The 21,077-nt window shown below is 40.2% G+C and overlaps 1 protein-coding gene across 3 annotated transcripts in view; it reads left to right on the top strand.

Moving 5' to 3' along the window:
• Positions 1–21,077, top strand: part of syt7b (synaptotagmin VIIb) — a 127,428-nt gene that overhangs the window by 72,156 nt on the left and 34,195 nt on the right. The window contains exons 5-7 of one of the 3 annotated variants that reach the window (XM_006780217.3): positions 1,004–1,204; positions 9,839–10,186; positions 15,068–15,190. In XM_006780217.3, the coding sequence (XP_006780280.1) occupies positions 1,004–1,204; positions 9,839–10,186; positions 15,068–15,190 (672 nt within the window). The remainder of the gene's footprint in view (positions 1–1,003; positions 1,205–9,838; positions 10,187–15,067; positions 15,191–21,077) is intronic. The other 2 variants (XM_006780219.3, XM_006780218.3) reach the window with 2 other exon arrangements.

Below are 21,077 nucleotides of genomic sequence, written 5' to 3'. Positions count from 1 at the left end.
TCATGATATTCAAGTTCTGATTAATTATATCACATTCATCATTGCAAAAACAATCATTCACTTAACTGTCAGCCTACACTTAATGCTTGAATGTCGTTGTGGACGCCCTCCTGTTGTTCACCTGTGTGTCGTGTGATTTGTCCTCAATCAAAAGGTCCCGTACTGATCTCAGCGTTCTGTCTGTACTCGTCTCTGTGACGTCTGAGTCCAGGTCAGCTGGGGTTGGGTTTGTGGCATGCTGAGAAGAAAAGAGGACACTTTATATTGAAATGTTTTTTTTTTTTCAATGGGAATATTTGCAAATTAAGTGAAATATTTTATGCAAATGCATAAAAGTGCCGCAGGCGAGTTCTTGTGAACAGACTATAGCATTCTGTTTTCATACCCTGCAGTCTTAAAATGTGAAAATGACGCATTTGCATCATTTCTCAGCTATTATGCCTGCCTCCGAGAGCCAGCGGCTTGGTCACTGCTGTGTACATGTATGAGTGAAATGGGCAGGATGTCGGGTTCTTGTGGTCCTTTTCTTACCTTAAACTAGGACATAGTGGACTGAGCAGCTACAATAACAAAAGTTTCCTGAATATCACTCCACACTTAGTGAGAATCTGTGTAAATTCGACATTAAGAAGTTGCTTTAATAACATATTTTACAATGAACAGAGTAAGCTTTTGTGCAGCTTTGAACTGAATTATTGTAAATATGTTTTGCCCCCTTTTAGTGACCAAAGAGTAAGACAACTGTCCTCTCCAATTTAGTCAAAGCGTTGGTGATGAGCAGCTGCTCTTCCAAGTTTTTGTTATTCACTGGACACTTATGGCTAGACTGAGTGCCTGTGAAGTGTCTTAGTCATCGATTTGACTAACTCATAACACTTTTGCTCTCCGGCTCTGTGCGTCTGTCTCTCGTCTATCTCTCTCTTTTTTGTTTTGTTTGTACCTTCTCGTGGGTCTGTCTGTCCGTGTTTTCCTTGTCTACGACCCACCCCACCGTTCCACCCAGTGGGGCTGTGGATAAGGGTGGGCAGGGTGGTGCTGGACCCTCACCGGGGGCCAGTGACAGCGGGGGTGGTGCTTGCTCTGGGACTGGGGCAGGGCCCAGTCGCAGCGACAGCGTGCGGAGCATGGTGACGGGGGGCAGCAAGGCCGGGCGCTGGCAGACGGTCCAGAGCCACATGCATGCCGGAGGCCTGCGGTTTAGCAAGTGAGTGGCGCATGGTGACATGGGGCACGCATGAGGGGCAACAGTGGGCACAACAGCAGCATGGTGTGGCAATCAAGGAAGTGAGTCTGTAAAAATATCTTGGATGGAGTAGTTGCATGTACTCTTTTTTTTTTGTTCTTTTTACACCTTTGAAACCCTGTGCAGGTGACGACAATGTAAAGCAGGCTTTAAAGAGAAGATGCTTTGCAGAATGCACCTGCTATGCATGAGTAACCGTTTAAACCTCTTGGCTACAGAGAGCTTCCTCACTCATAAACAAATGCCATTTTTATGTCAGCTGCCAACCAAGTGATGTTGCAGACAAAGCAAATTCACGCAGTCGTACTGTTCCTCTGCAGGCTCCAATTTGCTGAAGGCTGTAACAGTTTCAAGAATTTCAGACAAAACAGATGCTCTCTGAAGATCTTCAGAAACGACATGTTCATTCATCTGAAGTAACAGCTTTTTAAACTCTGAGTGGGTTGCTGGATAAACAACAGGAGAGCAGTTTTATCTGGGCTAGTGATACGAATGAACCTTCTGTTAGTAACTGCTGGATGAATATGATAAGATGATACTGTAAACAACATCATTCGATAATGGTGCTGCATAGTGGGAGGAGGTAGTAAAAGTTACCCAAAGTTTGAGCAGTTTTATGGCTTCCGTTGACATGAAACTCCCTTTAATTAATCAGGGCAAAAGGCTGAAAACTGGATTCTTTTTTTGCTAAAGAGTCAGTGTGAGTAAAATGCAGCAACTGTAGATACATACAGTAAATACAAACACAAGGATGTTATCGCTCAGAAACCAAAGGGAAATACGTATACGTAAAGACTAGGGCCAAGTCACAGCATGGCCCCAGTCTTCATTTTGCGTTAACCAAAACAGTCCCAAGTTTCTAAAATTTTGAAGTAGAAATACAAAATAGACTCAGGATAGCTATTTGTTAGCTATAACCTTTCTGTGTGACCTTTACACATTCTTCCACTCATCCCAGGCCCCACTGTGACCCTTCTTTGGATAAGTGGTTAAGAAAATGAATGGATGGAATTAACAGCTGCCCTCATTGTGTGGCATTAAAAAAGAAATACACAAGCTTAATGTAACAGCTTTATTGCAGAGATAAAGATTTATGATTTGGTGTCATTACTAGTGATGTGCGATACCACTGATTTCCTTTCCGATCCGATACCAAGTAAAATTCAGGGTGGTATCGACGATACTGATCCGATATCGATACTTTGTACAAAAACGTATTTCAGTTATTGTATCTGAAATTATAGCGTCATAATGATTACAGGACATCGGATTACTTGTTCTTATCGCTTAATAATGCACAGTTATCATATAGAAATAAGAAAACTGAAGTTGTGCGCTATTTGAACATGTTGCCTGCCTGCAGCACTAAAGGACTCCGTGAGAGACGTCTGTCTCGCTCTAGCAGCACCTGTCCCTGTCCACTCCTCCTCTTCAGTTCGCCTCAACATAAGCTCGTCATATTCTGTGATATGATTTACTCTGAAGTGCTTGATGAGGTTAGTAGTGTTGCCACAACACCTCACTTTCTTGCCACATGTATTGCAAACTACGTCTCAACCGTTTGTGGAAGTAAAATACGTCTGCACATGACTCCATTTACGCTCAGCCATTGTTGTGAGTGTGCACAACAAGGGGCTGGACACATTTATACAGACGTACTTCGCACATGACTATGACAGGCGGAAGACTAAGTAGTTCCTTCCAATGTAGACAATCCAAATGATATAGTTTCTTTCCACTCTGTTCCTGTTAATGATAACCTACAAATTTACCCTAAATTACTAAAATATCAATATTTTAATATGAGTATCGATTCTAGAACATAAATGATTGGTATCGGAGGAATCGATATTTCAGTATCGATCCGCACATCACTAGTCATTACTATACAGCGCTATGACAAAGTTTTTGCCCCTTTCCTGATTTCTTCCTTTTATTTTTTATTATGGCATATTTGACACACTTACAAATTTCAGATAGTCAAAGAAATTTTAATTTTAGACAAAGATAACCAGAGTAAAAACAAAATTCATGTTAAGGGAAAAATGCTATCCAAGCCAGCCTGACCCTCTGTGAAAAAATAATTGCCACCTAAACCTAATAAATGGTTGTGCCCCTCTTGGCAGTAATCAATAGAGCATTTGCAATAACTGACAATGAGTCTATTATATCCCTGTGGAGGACTTTTGGCCAACCCTTCTTTTCAGAATTGTTTGTAATCCAGCCACACTGGAGGGTTTTCCAACGGTCATACCAAAGCATCATAATCAGATTTAAGTCCAGATTTTGAGTAGGACACTGACAACTTGACTTATACTGCCACATAAGCCAAGTGTCCTTGAGCTTCAGAGCATGAACTAACAGCTGACAATTGTGCTTCAGGGTTTTCTGGCAGAGAGCAGAATTCACATTTCCATCAAGAATGTCGTCCAAGTCCCGAAGCAGCAAAGCAGCCCCAGACAAGCACACTATCACCACCATGTTTGATTGTTGATATGATGTTCTTTAGATGCTCTGTTAGTTTTACATCAAACTTAATGGGATTTAAACCATCCAAAAAGTTCAGCTTTTGTTGTGTCAGTTCACAGAATATTTTCCTAAAGATTTTTTGGCCAATGTGAGCTTTTTGCTCAGCAGTGGTTATCACCTTTGAACTCTCGCTTGGGTGCCATTTCTGCTCTGTCTCTTTGTGAATCATGATCTGACCTTAAGTGAGGCCTGCAGTAGTGCACTTTGGTGTTCTGGGTTTTTTGCGATGAGTCCTGGATGAGTCGTTGATGCACTCTTGGAGTAAGCCAGCCACTCCTGGGAAAGTTCACCACTGTTGCAAGCCTTGCACCTCCATTTGTGGATAATGGCTCTCACTGTGGTTCACTGGATTCCTAAAGCCTTAGAAAAGGCTTTGTAACCCTTTTCAGACTGATAGATGTCAATGACTTTGACATATTGAGTTTTTTTAGATCGTGTCACACAGGTTCTGTTTATGTGATATCTTGGGGGCAGTTACTTTTTCACACAGGGCTAGGTAGGTTTGGACCCCTTTTTTTTACCTTAGTAAACAAAATCACTATTTTAAAACTGCAAATTTGATGACGTAACATATGTAAGTGTGAGAAAACATTTAAAAAAGAAATGTATGTTATCCAACAATGTAAATAATCACAAATAGTGCTTTCAAAACTACAATTAAGTGAATTTTTACAATTATAATTTGTCAAACAAACTGGTTGCTGAAAGCTGAAATTTTTTTTCAACACCTGTAGCACATACAAGATATAATGACAATAACATGTGTGAAACAAACGGTCTCCTGGAAACAGTTTGATCATTGAATTAAGAGCAGTACTCTAATATACAATAGATTAATAAGTGGAGCTCTACAATAGCGTTCAGCACAGTAGATGAAAGCCATCTCTCCACTCAGTCACAATTCCTTCATTATTAGCTAACTCTTCATAATACTGCCTGCCCCTGTTATGATAGAATAGATTAATTAGAAACTAGGAAGCAAAACTGGGATTTCAGAATTGATATTTGCCTCTTGATTGGACTGAAGATAATAGAAACTGCCTCCATGCATAAAATGATGAATGAAAATTAGGGAACTGGAGAGCTCAGCGCACAGCAAGAAAACACAGGCAAATAAACAATTTGCAAGCAAACCAAGAAAACATCTTCACCAATTAGACAACACATGCCCTAAATGTAGGACAATGGTTCTGTTTCCTCACCTCGCAGCATTTATTGAAATTGTGCTTTCTTGTGTCTGTGCATTATGTTTGAGTGACCTTTATTTAAATAGTATACTGATATAAACACGAATTTAAATGGTAAATGGCCTGTATTTGTATAGCGCTTTACTTAGTCCCTAGGAACCCCAAAGCGCTTTACACTACATCCAGTCACACCCATTCACCCATTCACACACACTTTCACACACTGGTGATGGCAAGCTACATTGTAGCCACAGCTGCCCTGGGGCGCACTGACAGAGGCGAGGCTGCTGGACACTGGCGCCACCGGGCCCTCTGACCACCACCAGTAGGCAACGGGCAAAGTGTCTTGCCCAAGGACGCAACGACCGAGACTGTTGGACTGTTGCCGAACCGGCAACCTTCCGATTACAAGACGAACTACCAACTCTTGAGCCACGATCGCCCCACAATTAAGTCATCCCACCACATTATTCTTTACTCCTATCACTCTGTTTTGTTTTCCTGCTCTTTTTAAATCCACCTGTATTTCCATTTCTCCTCTGGAATTGGTTTCTATTTTGGGCATTTACGTCTCTCTGCCATTCGATCTTTCACCCTTCACTGTTGATATTTTCTCGCTCTCCTTGTTTTTCACCCTCCTCAATTTCCCTTAATTACGAAATCATTCAAGGTTTATAGTCATCTTAATTGACTTTCAAGCAAGAAGAAATGTGAAAATAACCCTCTAAGTCAGTAATTGGATACAGCAGATAAAAAGGGACCGTGCTCAGGGTGTATGAATGACTGTGGCTGGTGCCACCGTGCCGATAAAGAAGGCAGTAATGATGTACAGTACCTGAAAGCACAATTTTAAGGGAAACCACTTGAAAAGAGCTTAGAATATTCCAAAAGATAAAATTAGTCAAACTCAAGACAGTGAAAAGACTTGAAGCAGGTAATAGGGCATGTGCTCAGACATCTGGCTTAATGTCACCATTAATCTAACAAGATATACTGATTTTTCATGATGTCAGCTATGAAAACGTGACTATTGAACCCCCCAAAATAATGGGTATTACACACTCACCAGACACTTCATCAGGTACTCCTGTTTAACTGCTCATTAAAGCAAATATCCAATCAATTGGTCAAATGGCAGCAAAGCAGAGTATGCTAAAGTTCAGACTGAGCATTTAGAAGAAAGGTGATTTAGGCAACTTGAACACACATAACCTTTTTAGACTTTTACAGAGAATTGTTGGAAAAAGAGCAAGTATCCAGTGAACATCAGTTCCGTAGATGAAAAGGTTTCGTTGATGCCAGAGGTCAGAGGGGGATGGCCAGACTGCTTTGACCTGATAGAAAGCCAACAATAACTCAAATAACCGCTAGTTATAATCAAAGTATGAAGCAGAGCATCTCTGACCTCACAACACAACAAGCCGTGAAGCAGGTGGGCTACAGCAGTAAAGGACCAAGAACAAGTTAAGAACAAGAAGCTGAAACTATAATTCTCATGGGAAGACCAAATATGGACAACAGAAGATTGGAAAAATGTGGCCTGGCCTGAGGAGTTGGAATTTCTGCTATGACTTTTAGACAGTGTGGTCGGAATTAGACATAAACAATATGAAAAATCCCATCTTGTATCATTTGCTTAGGCTGATTCTTGTGTAATGGTGTGGGGGATACACATTTTCTGCCCTTCAGTACCATCAGTGGCCTCAGTTAGCCTAGCTTACCAAGTAATGGTACTCAAATGGCCTCTACAGTCACTGGATCTCAATCCAATAGAGCCCGTTTGAGTTGTAGTGAAATGGGAGATTCACACAAGTGAATGTTGACATGCTGTCATGCCAGCATGGACCAGAATCTCGGAGTAATGTTTCCAGCACCTTATTGAACCTGTGCCACCAAGAATTTATGCATTTATGAGGGCAAAAGAGGCTTCAACTCATTACTAGAAAAGTGTAACTAATGAAGTGTCTGGTGAATATAGGGGTGTTAAAGGTGTTAAGTCACCTTCTTATTTTGGCTGTACCAAAGTTAGCTGCAAATTTTAGTTCATTTGCTCAAATCATCATGCAACAATAACATAGGTCATCAATTTCCTCTTTTAACATCCCATTATACACCTGCCCACCTGTCCTGCCACATGACAATTCCTTTATCAGAGGAACAATGCATCCTGTAGAGTAAAACACACCCAGACAATCAAATTCATCAAAGCTAAGAATCCTTATAAAATACAATAACTATAGTAAAAAATGCTTTACGTGAAGTAAACTTGATCCATAACGTTTTAAATTAATTGAAGCTAAAATTATCAGAGCACATATAAAGGGATGATCTACTGTAACAGTGTACTGTTATTAAAAATATATATTCTACATAGTCTTGGTGTACAAAGACTCATAAAAGTTTAAATGTTTAGGTTCAAATGATTAATTTAGAAGTTGTGCGATTATATTTTAGTTATTTCATGTTTATGCTTGGATGTGTGGTTGTGTGAACTGTTCGTGTTAAGATTTAAGTTGTTCATATTTCTTACATGAATATTTAGCTTGAAACTCTTTTTCCTCATCAGAGCTTTTTTCTTCTAATGATGATCATATCTTCAAAACAGTTTTGCCCTAATGACGTTACTGTCACGTCGATTTATGTCATAGATTTTGACTTTTTACTGAAAAATCGGACTTCCTGATTGCTGTTGCTCACCTGTTGCACTGATTATTCAAGCTGGGATAATCCAAGCCGTGAAAGTGCTCCTGCTAACAGTCGCCCATAGCTGTTTGTGTAGGAAAATAAATAAAAAAGTCAAACTTCTGGAACCCCAAATGCCCTCCTCCCACTTCAAAACCGTATAATTCTGCTCAACAGAAATCCACCAAATGTCTTTTATACATTAATTCACATTTATTCAGTTCGAATATTAGGCACAAGTAAACAAACACACTCATCAAAGTCTCTCCCCAGGAAAGACCTAATGGTGTGCTCCATGTGCGTTTGTATGAGAGAAAACGTGCATGCACCAGAGCATGTATATGAGCCCTGTCTTGTATTTACTTGATCCAGCATTGCACTGCTCCTCAGGGTGCTTGTCTCCTGGCTCTCCAACAGAGTCAGAGCCGAGGTAATACCAAAGAGCGCTGCTGTACACAACTCAAGTCCAGGCAGTAAATCCTCCCTCACTGCATTAGCTTCAGACAGAGCTGTTTAGCACAAGCTTACAGTCATCAGGCAGGGCAGTGATTGAGGGGAGGATAAGGGGTGAAGCAATATTACATGCTTGTAAGAGTAGCAGACCTGTAATTAGAGGGCAGACTTAAGGAACGGTGATTGGAGGTGGTGTGGCTATAGAGTGATATGAGGGCTTAGGGTAAAGAAAAGATGAATAGGCAGAGGAGAACCACAAAGGTAAAAGGAAGAGCTGCGAGTGAAAACATAGCAGGAGCCGACAGGACCTTTGAGAAAGATTGGTGGAAGCAAAAGGCAAGAAGGTAGAAGTAGGTCAAGGCTAATTAGGGAGATAGATAACAGAGAGAAAGAAATTCAGCACTGCAGATGGAGAGCCGAGTCTCAAGTGAAGAGATAGTGCTACTATACCTTAAGCTCCAATTTAATTCCACTTAACGCTGAGGTAGGAACCATGTTTGTAGAATCATAAAAGGGGAAAAAAACCTAATAACCTTTCAGTATATTGTAATTACAGTGGTCTTACGGGGGGAACTAGACTTTTGCACTTCTTGTGCTCTAATCAGACGTTGGAGAATCGAGTCTGTGATGGGAGACCGGACCGATCAGATCTTTTCAGACCTGATCACAGGAGTAATGTAAAGTAGAATAAGAGTCCAAGTCCACACGAGAATTAAGATGTTGGAGGTATTAGTGGTTAACTGGAGAACTTTCAGCTGGGAGAGCTGGGTTCATGTTCCTATGTGAAGTTTAAAGCCAGAGTTGATTGTGTGAGCAAATGCTCATATGCTTGATTGCTGGGAGGGAGTTGGCACAAGAAGGAAGAGCTGCAGGAGGAGATCTGTCTATGTTGAAGATTCACCCTTTCTAGATTTCTGCTGCAGTTTTAAGACCTGATCCCACTGAATGCATCACGCACAACAACAAAAAATCTCCCAAACTATGACCGCTGAACACATCAGAATGCAACTCATCAGTTTGTTTGCTCATAGACAGACAGACTGCCTTCATGTGTTTTCTTTTAATGGGCTTATCAGACTAGCTGCTCGTTAGTGGAAAAGCTGGCATGATGGGCATTTAGATTCAATGTAGAGTCACCCATGTCACTCCGTGTGAAATAAATTGATAATTTTATCAACCTGAAGGACAGCTGCAAAGAGGACTACACCCTGATTTTGGCATTCTGATGCTGCAAATTGTGCATTTCCAGTGGGACCAGTGTCACTGGCTGCAGGTTTTTAATTTGTCTGTGATTCTACAAAAAGCAGAGGTTTGTTTAGTCACCAGTTTGGATATGAATGATATGTTGTATGCCAGACTAAACACGTATGGTCAGCTAGGCAACATAAGGTTCAGCACAGCTGTTTTTTTGCAGATGTTTAACAAGTATCTCAAGCTTGTTGGCAACTCCTTCTTTACTGATCTTTGCTCTCTCTCAAGTCTCTCTCCCTTGGATATTCACTGCAGACTCCTAGAATTCAGTCAGTGCTGTGCTTATGTATGTTTTGGCCATTTTTATCCTCTCTTCCTTTTGATATCAACATAATAACATGTTACAAATTTGTTTTATACTTTCATCTTTCACCCTTTCATCTCAAAACGGCCTGCTCTTTCTTCTATATTCCCATTACGTATCTCTAACTCCATTTATTTCCTTTTTTTTTGTATCCATCTCTGTCCTCGGTGTTCCCATGTATCCGTTCAGCTTTGGGGACGCTTCCCTTTCATCAGCTTCCACCCTGGAGCACATCCCGTCCTCGGCTGTGGCACGCCCTCGGCCCCTGGTCCGGCAGCAGAGCCTCCAACAGCCCCTCACTCACCAGCCTCCTCCGGGTCCCAACGACCCCCCAGTCACCTCGCAGAGTCTGGGCCAGTTGCACACAGGCCCAGGCGGGGGGGGCCACCGTGGGGGCCCGCGGGGGGTCCGGGGGAGTCCGGCTGGAGCCTCCCGGTACAGAGGAACAGGGACAGGCCGATCAAGGTCAAATCCAGGCAGCTGGGACCACATGGTGGAGCAAATCCGAACCCGAGGTCTGGATGTTAAGTCGTTCCTGTAAGTACTTTACTTTCCTATAAGTAAAGTTGAGGATCATATGTGCAGCACTGCAAATACAAATTTCTAAAATTTAGTGCACCATTTCATTGTAGTCTCTTAAATTCTGCCTTCAGTTTTCAAATTATCGTTTGTGTGCTGGAGTGTGATCTGTGGCATTGTCAGTCTTCAAATCCTGTAAGTAATAGTATAAATAGTCGAATGTGAAATTACTTTGTAAAATAAAAGTTCTGCTTTCAAAAGTGTACCAAAATATAAATGTTTAATATTACTCATAACAAGAGAAGTATAGCAGGAATAATAAAATGGACCCGTGAGTGTCACACTAATACATAATTATCACTATATCATTAATGTTTAAATAGCTTTTTGCTGCTGCAGGTGGTTGACGGGGCTAATTTGACCTGTTTTAAATGCACCACATTTGTGGTTAAGTTGATAATAAATCATCTTTGTACGTAAAAGTAGCGGCTCAAACTTCCTTCTGAAATGTAGGCAATTAGAAGGAACACACTCAAATTTTAAATACTCAAAGAAGTAACTCAAACGTTGCATCCTACTGCTTGAACGTGGTGCTGTTAAATCTTGTTGAGTGCTGCTGAGAGGTGTTTTTGTTCGCCCCCCTTTTTTTCACTCATGCCTGACAAAATAAAGCTCTCAGTATAAAGCACCAGAAACAGAAAGAGACTCTTCATGAGTGTGGGATTTCTTGAAGGGCTGCCGAATAAGCTGTGGTCTAATAAAGTGACAAAATGGCAAAGCGTGTGCTTTTTACACAGGATGGAACCAAAATCAATTGCAATCCTCTACGGTCTCTGCAGAACTTCAATTTATTAATTTTGATGAGGTTGTCCCCAAGAGACTCATTTAAATGATTATTTTCAGGGTGTAGTGATATTAATATGCATGTAGTAGAAAAGGTGTGTGTCAGGCATCAAGGGTTTTAACATATTAGTTTTTCATTGCTGTTAATTGCCAATCATGTAAATGTCTCAAATAATAGGTGATATTATCTTCTCTTAAGGTATTTTATAATCACTTTCTAATGTTCTTCAGCTCCCATTTATATTTATTTGTGTTTATTTACTTGTGTGTAGTTTTCAATTTTACAAAAACAGCGCTGGCACATGCAAAAGTTCAGATTTAACATCTGTTTATTATCATATATTTAATATATTTTTATAGTAATTCCAGCAGGTCATAAGAAAAACAAATTTGATTTAAACTTGTCTGGTCTGGAACTGTGCATCACCACAGCATGCATATATTAACTACACAGCAGCACCATAAAATACAAACTTCTGTTTTTTTCCCTATTACGTGCATCTTTTATGTCTTGATTTAGGTGGTATAAAACAGCCAGATACCGCGGGATAGCGTTAGGCCTAACAATAAAATAAACAATCTTTAAATATTCAGATTTCAAAACTTGTTTTCTTCTAAAGTTTTTTTCAAGACAGACTGATAAAAAAAAATCCAATCATAAGCAGAAATCTTATAACAAGCCCAACATGGGTTACAAAAAAATAAAGCAAAGTTAGCCAAAGTCACGAGTGATTTTTCAACACCAATTTTCCAACTCATTCTTCACTGAGTAGAGAAGCTTCTGGTGTGCGATGGTCAGTGATTGTTTTTTGATACCGAGCATAGAGAGCCTTCCTCCACCCCTTGGCTTGAGTGATAGATTACAGATGATGTGCTCTGCAAAGCAGCCTCATGTAAAAGCTCTCCTTCCCGCCTGACCGCAAACATAGATGCTCACACACATCCATACACATAGCTCTTTGCTCTGTACCTTTTACATGTCCGCCCATTAGCAGTGTCTCCGGGGCTATTGACCTCCCTGCCTATGTGAATCATCATTCAAATAAGGCTGTGCACATGCACACGAAGGTGGTTGTCCCTGTCCTCGTGAATCTCGTTGGACCAAACACGCCAGCGGTTGACCCTGGAGGTGGTGGGAGAGGGAGACGTGGAGGTGGGTGGGGGCAGTGTGGGTATCATGCATTTGTGATCAGTGGTGTATAAACAAGCAAAAGCAGCAGTTTCACCCTCCAGCTGTGTCCATACCTGTCACGCAGTGTGGCGTCTGAGCTGCTCCCCTTTCATTTTCCGATCAATGAACCTGGTGTAGGTGGCAATGATTTTAGCGTGGAGCACGTGTGTCTTCTTTTGGTCATCTATACAAATCCATTCACTTTATCGATGAGCGTCATGTAGATGCTGTTTACACATCCCCAGTGGGCTGCAGCCTCTCAAGTACTAATGTGTTCCTCTTGTTGTCAATACTACTTCAACAAAGAGCACCTTGTTTGGTCGGGAGCACTCCAGAGAGTGGGGACAAAAAATATGAAATGTGCAGAGATGAGAGGAGGAAGATCAGAGAAAAGCTAAGAAGAAACTGAAAACATCAGGAAGGAGATAGGATTCATTTTTTTTAAAAAAAAATATTTTGATCCTATTTAAATCTATTTATGTTTCTAAGCAACATGCACGTCGACACGTGAAGTCAGCGCTGCCAACGTGACTGGCTCGCTGCTGCAGGAGTTAAACTTTTCCAGTTCAATTTTTGAGAGAAAATAAACATTTGGGTCTCTGCAATTTCATTAGCACCCACCACTATCTGTTATTCACAACAAAGGCATTCAGATAAACGTAAGACAGCAGCTAATCCACCAAATAAAAAGTAAATAAATAAATAAATGTGAGGCTGAATCTTTTATAGCTAAGCCTAAAACTAAGCCAGCTGATGTTAAGGGCTGCAAGACATCAGAAAAAAAACATGTTTTGAAGTTGGATTTGGCTTTTAAGGGAAGAGGTAGTGGCAAAGAATACTATATGTCAAGGTTGTCCTTGGATCATGCATGCTATGTTAGAGGGTTGTAAAAAATGAAAAATAAATGTGGTGAATGGAGAAAAAAAACTAGAAGAGTGTACAATATGTACATACATGTGACTTACTGTCTGTGACTGTGAATCACAAGGTTAGTTGTGGGCAAATGCTCATTTGTTAAGGGCACTGTTTGCATGGCCTTGAATTCATGGCGCAGTGTTGTTCAGTAAAATGCATTTTGGATGATTTCAGGCTTGTTTAGAGAGACAATAACAGCTGCAAATGAACATTGTGTTTCTTTGTTGCAGGTATGCTTGCACCTCTGTTTTTGTGGACTTTTCTTTTTGCTTTGCATGTCATTTGCATGTCATTTCAGGTGATTCTGTTTTTCTCTGAGACAATCCAAACCTTTCTTTTAGGGTTTTCTGTACAAATATTAACATATTTATTACTCACAGAGGCAACATACAGTGGTGTTAAAAAAAAGTGATCCCCCCCACTTATTTATCAAAAGTTATTCTTTGTTGAACATCACTTTTGTTATTCTCTAACAAACAAAAACAATAGTAAATGATAGCCACATATACAATGTCAGTGCAGTGTTGTGTCAGTGTTAATGAACTGAAGAAATTCAGCTTTGAAGCAATAAATTGGCAGAAAAAAAATCTCTACTCATCCTAATGCTACAGCATACAGTACATTAGGCAATCAGAGGGATTACACATTATCTGAAATGTTACAAAACTTTAATGTAATTCAAAGACCGGGTGACTTTTCTTTGCAAACTCACGGCTTCGAAGAGTTAATGGTAAAGAACAAAACTTCCCTGATAACTTAAGGTTTAAATCATTTGTGTAACAAACAGCACTGATAATAAAACCAAAGAATGAATAAATACTAACCTGGGATCAATGAAAAGTTCCGAATTAATTGTGCTTCCTTGTTATCTTTAACAAGCATACATAATCTACACTGCCAGACCAATAATAAGTCACCACATTCAGCTGAATTGCTGTGTAGCCTTAAGAAAAACACTTATCAATGAAGCTAATTAGAAAAAAATGTATATGGGTCAGTGGGAAAAGGGTATCATCAGGGCAAGAAGAGCGGCAGATGGATGCACCCATGATGCTTAGTGACTATCATACAAGCCTGTTGGGGCGGTGTTATCGCCGGGGGTTGCTTCAGTTGGTCAGGCCCAGGATCAGCAATCTTAGGTGCCCAAAAATGAGATAAGCCCCAGACCAGGATGACTCGGTTCTCCCATTAATGGATTTTTTTCTTCCGTGATAGAGCCGGCATATTCCAAGATGACAATGCCAGGATTCATCAGGCTCAAAGTGTAGAAGAGTGGTTCAGGGAACATGAGAGATCATTTTTACACATGGATCTGCCACCACAGAGCCCGAACCGTAACCTCACGCAGCGATCCATCTCTTGTGTATATTAATGCAACTCTCAGCATAAATAAATATAGTGATATTGTGTAACCTTATAGAAATAATGTAATGGTAAATGCATGCTGCTGTCAAAGCTAAAGGTTGTCCAACAAGGTATTATTTTTTTCTGGCTAGAAAATGTATATTAGTGTAAAAAACTATATATGCACATCAAACTAGCTGGCAGTCACATTTGGAATAAGGGGTCAGGTTATGTACAAAGGTACATGTCATGCATTAAAAAATGAAGTGTTTTCCAAATTCACTATAAGAAAATTACATTTTTGATAACTAAAACTGTCGGGAATACAAGCATTCATGTCCTATTAAAGAGCCTTTGTATCACTTCCTAGCTCGCAGGTTTGGATGAGAGACATTTAAAAGTGCAGTGTGGATTGAACATATGTTAAGGATGAAATATAATAGTGTCCTCACAGCAATCTACCACCTCTCTCCCACTCCCTGTCTTTGTACATGAATTGTGTGCCGTGTGTATGTGTCGCTGCTTGTTTTTTTTGGATGTGTGTGCCCCTGTGCCTATTTGCCCACATGCCTCTATGGTCTTGTGATGTCCTGTCTGTCTGTCTGTCTGTATGCGTGTGTGTCCAGTGAGGGGAAGATGGTTGTTCTGTCTCTAGCAATCGGGCTGGCTGAACAGGATGACTTTGCCAACCTCCCAGATCTACAGGAAGCGCCAGCGAGCAAAGAAAATGAAACCACACCAGAGAAAAGGTAATGAGAGAAAGAGAGAGGGGAATGTGAAGAATGTGAGTTGTTAAGCACAAAAACAAAACGAGCAGCCGAGGTAGCTGCTTGTCATACGGTGAAGAGGTGTGTAATGGATTGTAATTTTACGCGGGGCAGGGCTATTTATCTCCACTGTGGTGATGAAGGAGTGCGCACTGTGCAGTAGAGTCACCTGAAAGATCAACACTTCATGGCAATTTTAGTCTTGCTTGAAATGCAAATTATTCATAATTACCCTACCACTAAGCAGCATATTACAAACCAACAGTTATGTATTTACTGTTATCATAAATAATAACTGTATTTAAAGATGTAGACCTTCTTTCTAAGGTTTCACATTATCAAGACTTGGTAAACATAATCTGGTCCTTATCAACTGTTACAATGAGCTAAATATAACTACAATACATTACATATTACACTGTGTGATTATTTACTTATTTAACAAAAACTAAGCCAAAGTACAGATGCAGTGTGTGTAAGATTAACTACACCTTTATAGCTTTTATAGTAATTTAAAGGGTGAGGAACAGCCAGGTGCTGGTAATCAAGTGCAGTTTGATTAGATATCATCAGTAAGTGTGAGCATCACTATATGAAGGATTATATGGCCAATTTGAAGTCTGTCATTCTACAGTGAGAAAGATTATTCTCAAGCAGAAAACATTCAAAACATTCGCCAATCTTCCCAGGAGTGGACATCCCAGCAAATTCGCCCCAAAGTCAGATTGTGCAGTATTCTGAGAAACTGTGAAAAGAGCTACATCTCAGACTCTACAGGCATCAGTTAGCATCCTAATTGTTAAAGTTCATCGTGGTACAGTTAGAAAAAGACAGAACAGTATGGCTTATTTGGAAAGGTTACCAGGAGAACAGCTGTTCTCTTTAGAAGAACATGGCAACGCAGCCAATGTCTGCAAACGTAAATCCGAGCTAACGCACAAGACTTCTGAAGCAGATGATGCTCGCAGTCGTGTTTGGTGAAAGCCAAACACATCAGCACAAACATCCCATATCAGCTGTTAAGCACTGCGGTGTTTGTGCTGTGCTTTGTTTGACTTTCACCAAACTGGGTGATGATTTGTGCTTGTTTTGGACCCACAGGATCTCTGGCACTATGCAGGCATTGAGTCGACCATGCTAGAGTCAAATGTGAGGCCATCTGTCTGACAGCAAATCTGAAAAAGAATGATTGCAAAGAAAAGAAGTGCTTCAATGGCCCAGTTCAAAGCCAGTCCTCAGCCTCATTAAAATGTTAATCTGGGACTATGAAACATCTGTGTACGAATAAATATTCACAAACTTCCAAGGATTGAAGCAAAATGTAAAGAAGAGCGGGCAAAAATTCCTCCACAAAAATGTGAGAGGATGATAACGTCCTACAAAGGAGCGATTGCTTCAAGTTTTTGCTGCTGAAGGTGATTCTAGAAGTTGCTGAATCGTGGGGTGGGGTGTGTTTCACACACTGTTTCGATAGTTTGGCTTAGTTTCTCTTAAACTTTCTGTTAAATAACGACATGGTCTAATGTGTGGTGTTTTGTTGTTCATCTCAGGTTGTATTCATTTTATTTTATGACCTGGTAGGGATCAGGTTTAAAATGTCCTGGTGTGTAGAGTCTTAGAACTTAAAGAAAATTGATTAGGGGCTGTACTTTCTCTTTACTGTGACAGATCTAAATACCTCTACAGTGAACTTTTTATATATGTAACCTTATTGTTATTTCAAAGCCGATACTGCCAGCACTGTAATTCTGTTTAATAGTATGTCTTTTGTCTTTTTTTCCAAATAAAATAAAAATGTTCAATCTAAAAACAAGCCAGCCTTTTAAACTCCATAATGTACAATCTACTTCTGATGTAATTATTTTGCATTGTGTAAAACTTCAAAAAATTTGGGTATTAAGATTGTTAATCATCTTACAACAGTATCAGTGTCACTCCCAAATTCATTCTGCAGTCTGACAATAAGACCGACATGCTGCCTCAGTCGTAGAGAGCTGCAGCAGGAAACTTGCAGCAGATGGTGTAAACCCCACAGAGCTCTGATCTCAAAATCATGGAGTCAGTCCGGGATTACCTGAAGAGAGAGGACAGTGGGACAGACTGTGGCAAGTTCCCCCAAGATACTTGATACAACCTGTCTGCTGTATAACAGTATAAAGAATAACTGTGCATAAGCGTGGTGCTGTCTGAAAGCTTTATTTATTGTTGTGCTTTTGTACAAAGGTAACTAATCAAAATACCCATGACATTTTGTTTCTTTTTTTAATCACCCAAACCTTTAGTGTCTTTTCACTCCTCTGAGAAATTCACCCAGAAATAATACTAAGAAAGTATTTTCAGTGGGCAGCCCTGCTTGGTACATTTATATTAGCTGGGTTTCTACCTTTAATTATTAGGTTTTTCCAGCTTCCAGCACTAAAGAGCTTTCATTTCTTTTGCCTTTATTTTTACCTTTATGTTTTCTCAAATTTCTCTTTTGCATACCCACATTTTGAGTTCCTTTATCCCATTTTTCATGGCCTGTGTTTTCTCCATCCAGACCTCTGATGGTTGGCTTGTCTGCATCTCTTCACTGGTGGTTTGATCTTTGAGTTGCAGGCATACGGGAAGGGCACCCTCATTATTTACGAGTAAGATTCCTCACATGAAACACCCGTCTAAAAATATGCTAACCTCTCATCTACCAGTGATCTCAGAGCAGCCGTCAGAGACTAGCACAGTTTCTCAGCTAGTGAACAAAGGACTGAACAGGCTGCTCCCTTATCGCATCTGTGTTTGACGGATAAAGTGCTTATCCCACTGTTTTGACACTACTGGGCAGAGGATAAAGTAGAGGTGTAGTTCATCATAAAGGTGCAGTTTTTTTTCGAGGGCTCTGTCTGTTTGTTATGTTTTGTTTACCTTTGCAGAAATTCTGCTTTTGAATTGCATTAAGTTTCTTAAATGCTCAGAGTTTTCCCAAAACCTCTCTGCAGTGCATATTAGTGTGCCGTTCTAACTAGGTCAGCTGTGAATTTGCGATTGATGGAAAACCAGAAGTCTCTCTTGGAAGAAAAAATGTGATAAATGTTTCTTCTTCCTAATGTCCTTTTATTTTTTTCTTTTAATATTTAATATCAAATATCTAAGGACAAGTCAGGGAAGAGGACTAGTCTACCTCTTGTCCCCATGCTCTCTCCCTCTCGCTGTCTGGAGGTCTGTCAAACACCCAACTCTAATCACAGCCAGCCTGCGAGCCTCTACCCAGAGGGCTTGCGTGGGCCAAGTTGTCTAGTGTCCTTCCACAGCTAATAACAGCTCTCCATCATCATCTCTGTCCATCTCCCTCATCTCTCTTGTCTCTCCTGCTACCTCTTAAGCTCCCTGTGCCCGTCTGTTCGCTTGCTCCTGGCCGTTTTCACAGCGCCCAGCAGCCTGAGTACGACGCAAAGAGATGATCCGGCCAAGACGAGAAGCCGTCAGACAGAAAGAGCGGGAAACCTTTGTTCTCCGATTTGCAGAGAAATATGCAACAAGATAAAAATACACACACCCATGGAGGTCTGAGGTTCTGTTTGTTTATTAATGAAATCAAGTACAGCTCAGAGCACAAATATCTACAGACGTCTAATCTGATAACAGAGAAATGACAGGATAGAGACAAACCCAGTGTGTGCTGTGTATTAGCACAGATCCATATTTGTTGAGACAAGGTTAGTAATTGCGAGCAAAAGGAACATACTGTAGCACTAATATTATAATGAGTATGTTAGCTCAAAGTGCATATATATATATATATATATATATATATATATATATATATATATATATATATATATATATATATATATACACACACACAGAGATATTTGGTCCATCTGATCAGCGAAGTCCAATATTCACTCGTAATTTAGCTCTCATTCTCTACTGTGTCCAGACACTTGTTGCTAACTTTGTCACGCTGCCATCAATGCTGGGCAGGTAGCGTACAACAGATGCCTGATGGAAACAAGCTTGATGAAAGCAGCGGGACTGAACCAAATCACTGAATGCGTGGGCTGCTAAACATCTCTGTAAGGGCAACTGCAGAGCCGATGATGACTCTTTGTCAGTTCAGTATTCTGGGCTATCTCTTTCACAGTAGGCAGAGTCATTCGAGCCATTAATATGAAAATATTAGTGCAGCTTTAATGTGTTTCTAGGATTCAGTCACTAGTTGCTAATCTACATCATCTCAGCTGCAAAGCAAATTATTGGCACGAATCATATCAGAGCCCCTCATTCAAAGAAAAATATGTCTACAATAATAAAAAGATCTATCTTTTGTCTGCTCCATAGCAGCAGACCGCCGCCGCCTTAAAAAATGACTATGGAGTTAAAATAATAAAAATGTTAAATGACAGTAAGTGTGATGATCCAGACATCTGTGGTCACAGCACTGAACCAGCTACTGACAGTGACTAATACCAGCTGGACGCAATAAAAAATATCATATGATCAATTTGTCACTTGGATCACTTTTACGTAACAAGGCAACATTTTGTTTTTGTCAAATGAGAAAGCATTCGTTGCTTTCGCACTCAAGAAAACCTGCAGCAAAAGCGTCTTGTTGAAAATGGGATAAATGGCTCATGATAAATGGAAGAAAATCCCAATTTCAGAATAAGCAACGATAACCTAAAGGGTGTATATTTGTTTAATTTTCATGTTGTTGCGAGGGCAGCAAAACATGCTGAGTCATACAGGGTAAATCAGTGCTGACAGAGATACACCGTAGTGCAATGCACTCAGACATTAGAGCTGCTTATCAAAGCTTTGGATGCTTTGTTACTGTCTGTGACTCATCTAAAGCCTGAAATACTTGCACAGCATCCTGTTTTAATTGCTGAACCTCACCTCACCTCTAAAAAAAAGTGTGTCATGTTTTGTGAGAAGTTTAAATTTAGTGTTTGATTCAGGATACAAAGCCAATGTCAATACAGTGCTGTGCAAAAGTCTTAAACCAACCTTCATTGCTTAATATTTTGTTGAAGCATCTGTAAAATATATATGTGAATACAGTATATAAGGCAAAAAAAGATGTACAATTCCAACGAGCTTGAAAATCAATATTTGGTACGAGTACCTTTATTTTTCAGCACAGCCTGAACTCTCTTAGGCAGGCTTTCTTGTTATTTCTTTAAGTAGTGTTCAGAATAGTTCTCCAGGCTTCTTTAAGGACATTCAAAGCTCTTCTTTAGATGTTGGCTGCCTTTTCTTCCTGTACTATTGAGGCCCGGGCTCTGGAGAGGCTAACCCATGACTGATAGTGTTTCAATGTGTGTTTTTCTATCCAGGTATACTTTTACTGCGTTGGCAGTGTGTTTAGGATTATTGTCATGAAAAATAAAACTGTTAACAGTCAGCCATGTTCCAGACAGTATTGCATGGTGGATCAAAAAACTAACGGTATTTTTCTGTGTTCATAGTTGCATCGATTTTGACACGTTCCCTAACACCACTGGCTGAAACCATGACAAAGCTGCCACCATCCTTTACAGATGGCTGCAGACACCCACAGTTTTTGGCAATATGTTCTGCACATTTTTACAGTTATTTGAACCAAAACTTTCAAATTTGGATGCATCGATCAATTAGACCTGTTGTCACTGATTTCAGTCCAGTTCTTAATAATTTGGCATACCTCAGCCTTTTCTCCCGGCTCCCCTTCCGTAAGAACGTCTTGTTCACAGCCACCTTTACACATTTCTGATGCAGCTTCGGAAAACAGTAGATGGAACAATTGAAGGGCCATAAGCCAGGGCTTTAGGCTCTGTGGCTTTGTTTGCTAGATTTTTTCCTGTTTATTAAAGACATGACTTTCAGATAGTGTTTATCAGCTGTAGATAAT

This window comes from Neolamprologus brichardi, chromosome 1 (assembly GCF_056152115.1).
Source record: "Neolamprologus brichardi isolate AB-2024 chromosome 1, ASM5615211v1, whole genome shotgun sequence".
In the NCBI taxonomy this organism is placed as follows: Eukaryota; Metazoa; Chordata; class Actinopteri; order Cichliformes; family Cichlidae; genus Neolamprologus; species Neolamprologus brichardi.
Note: the sequence above shows the minus strand (reverse complement) of the source record. Positions and strands in the feature narration are given on the sequence as shown.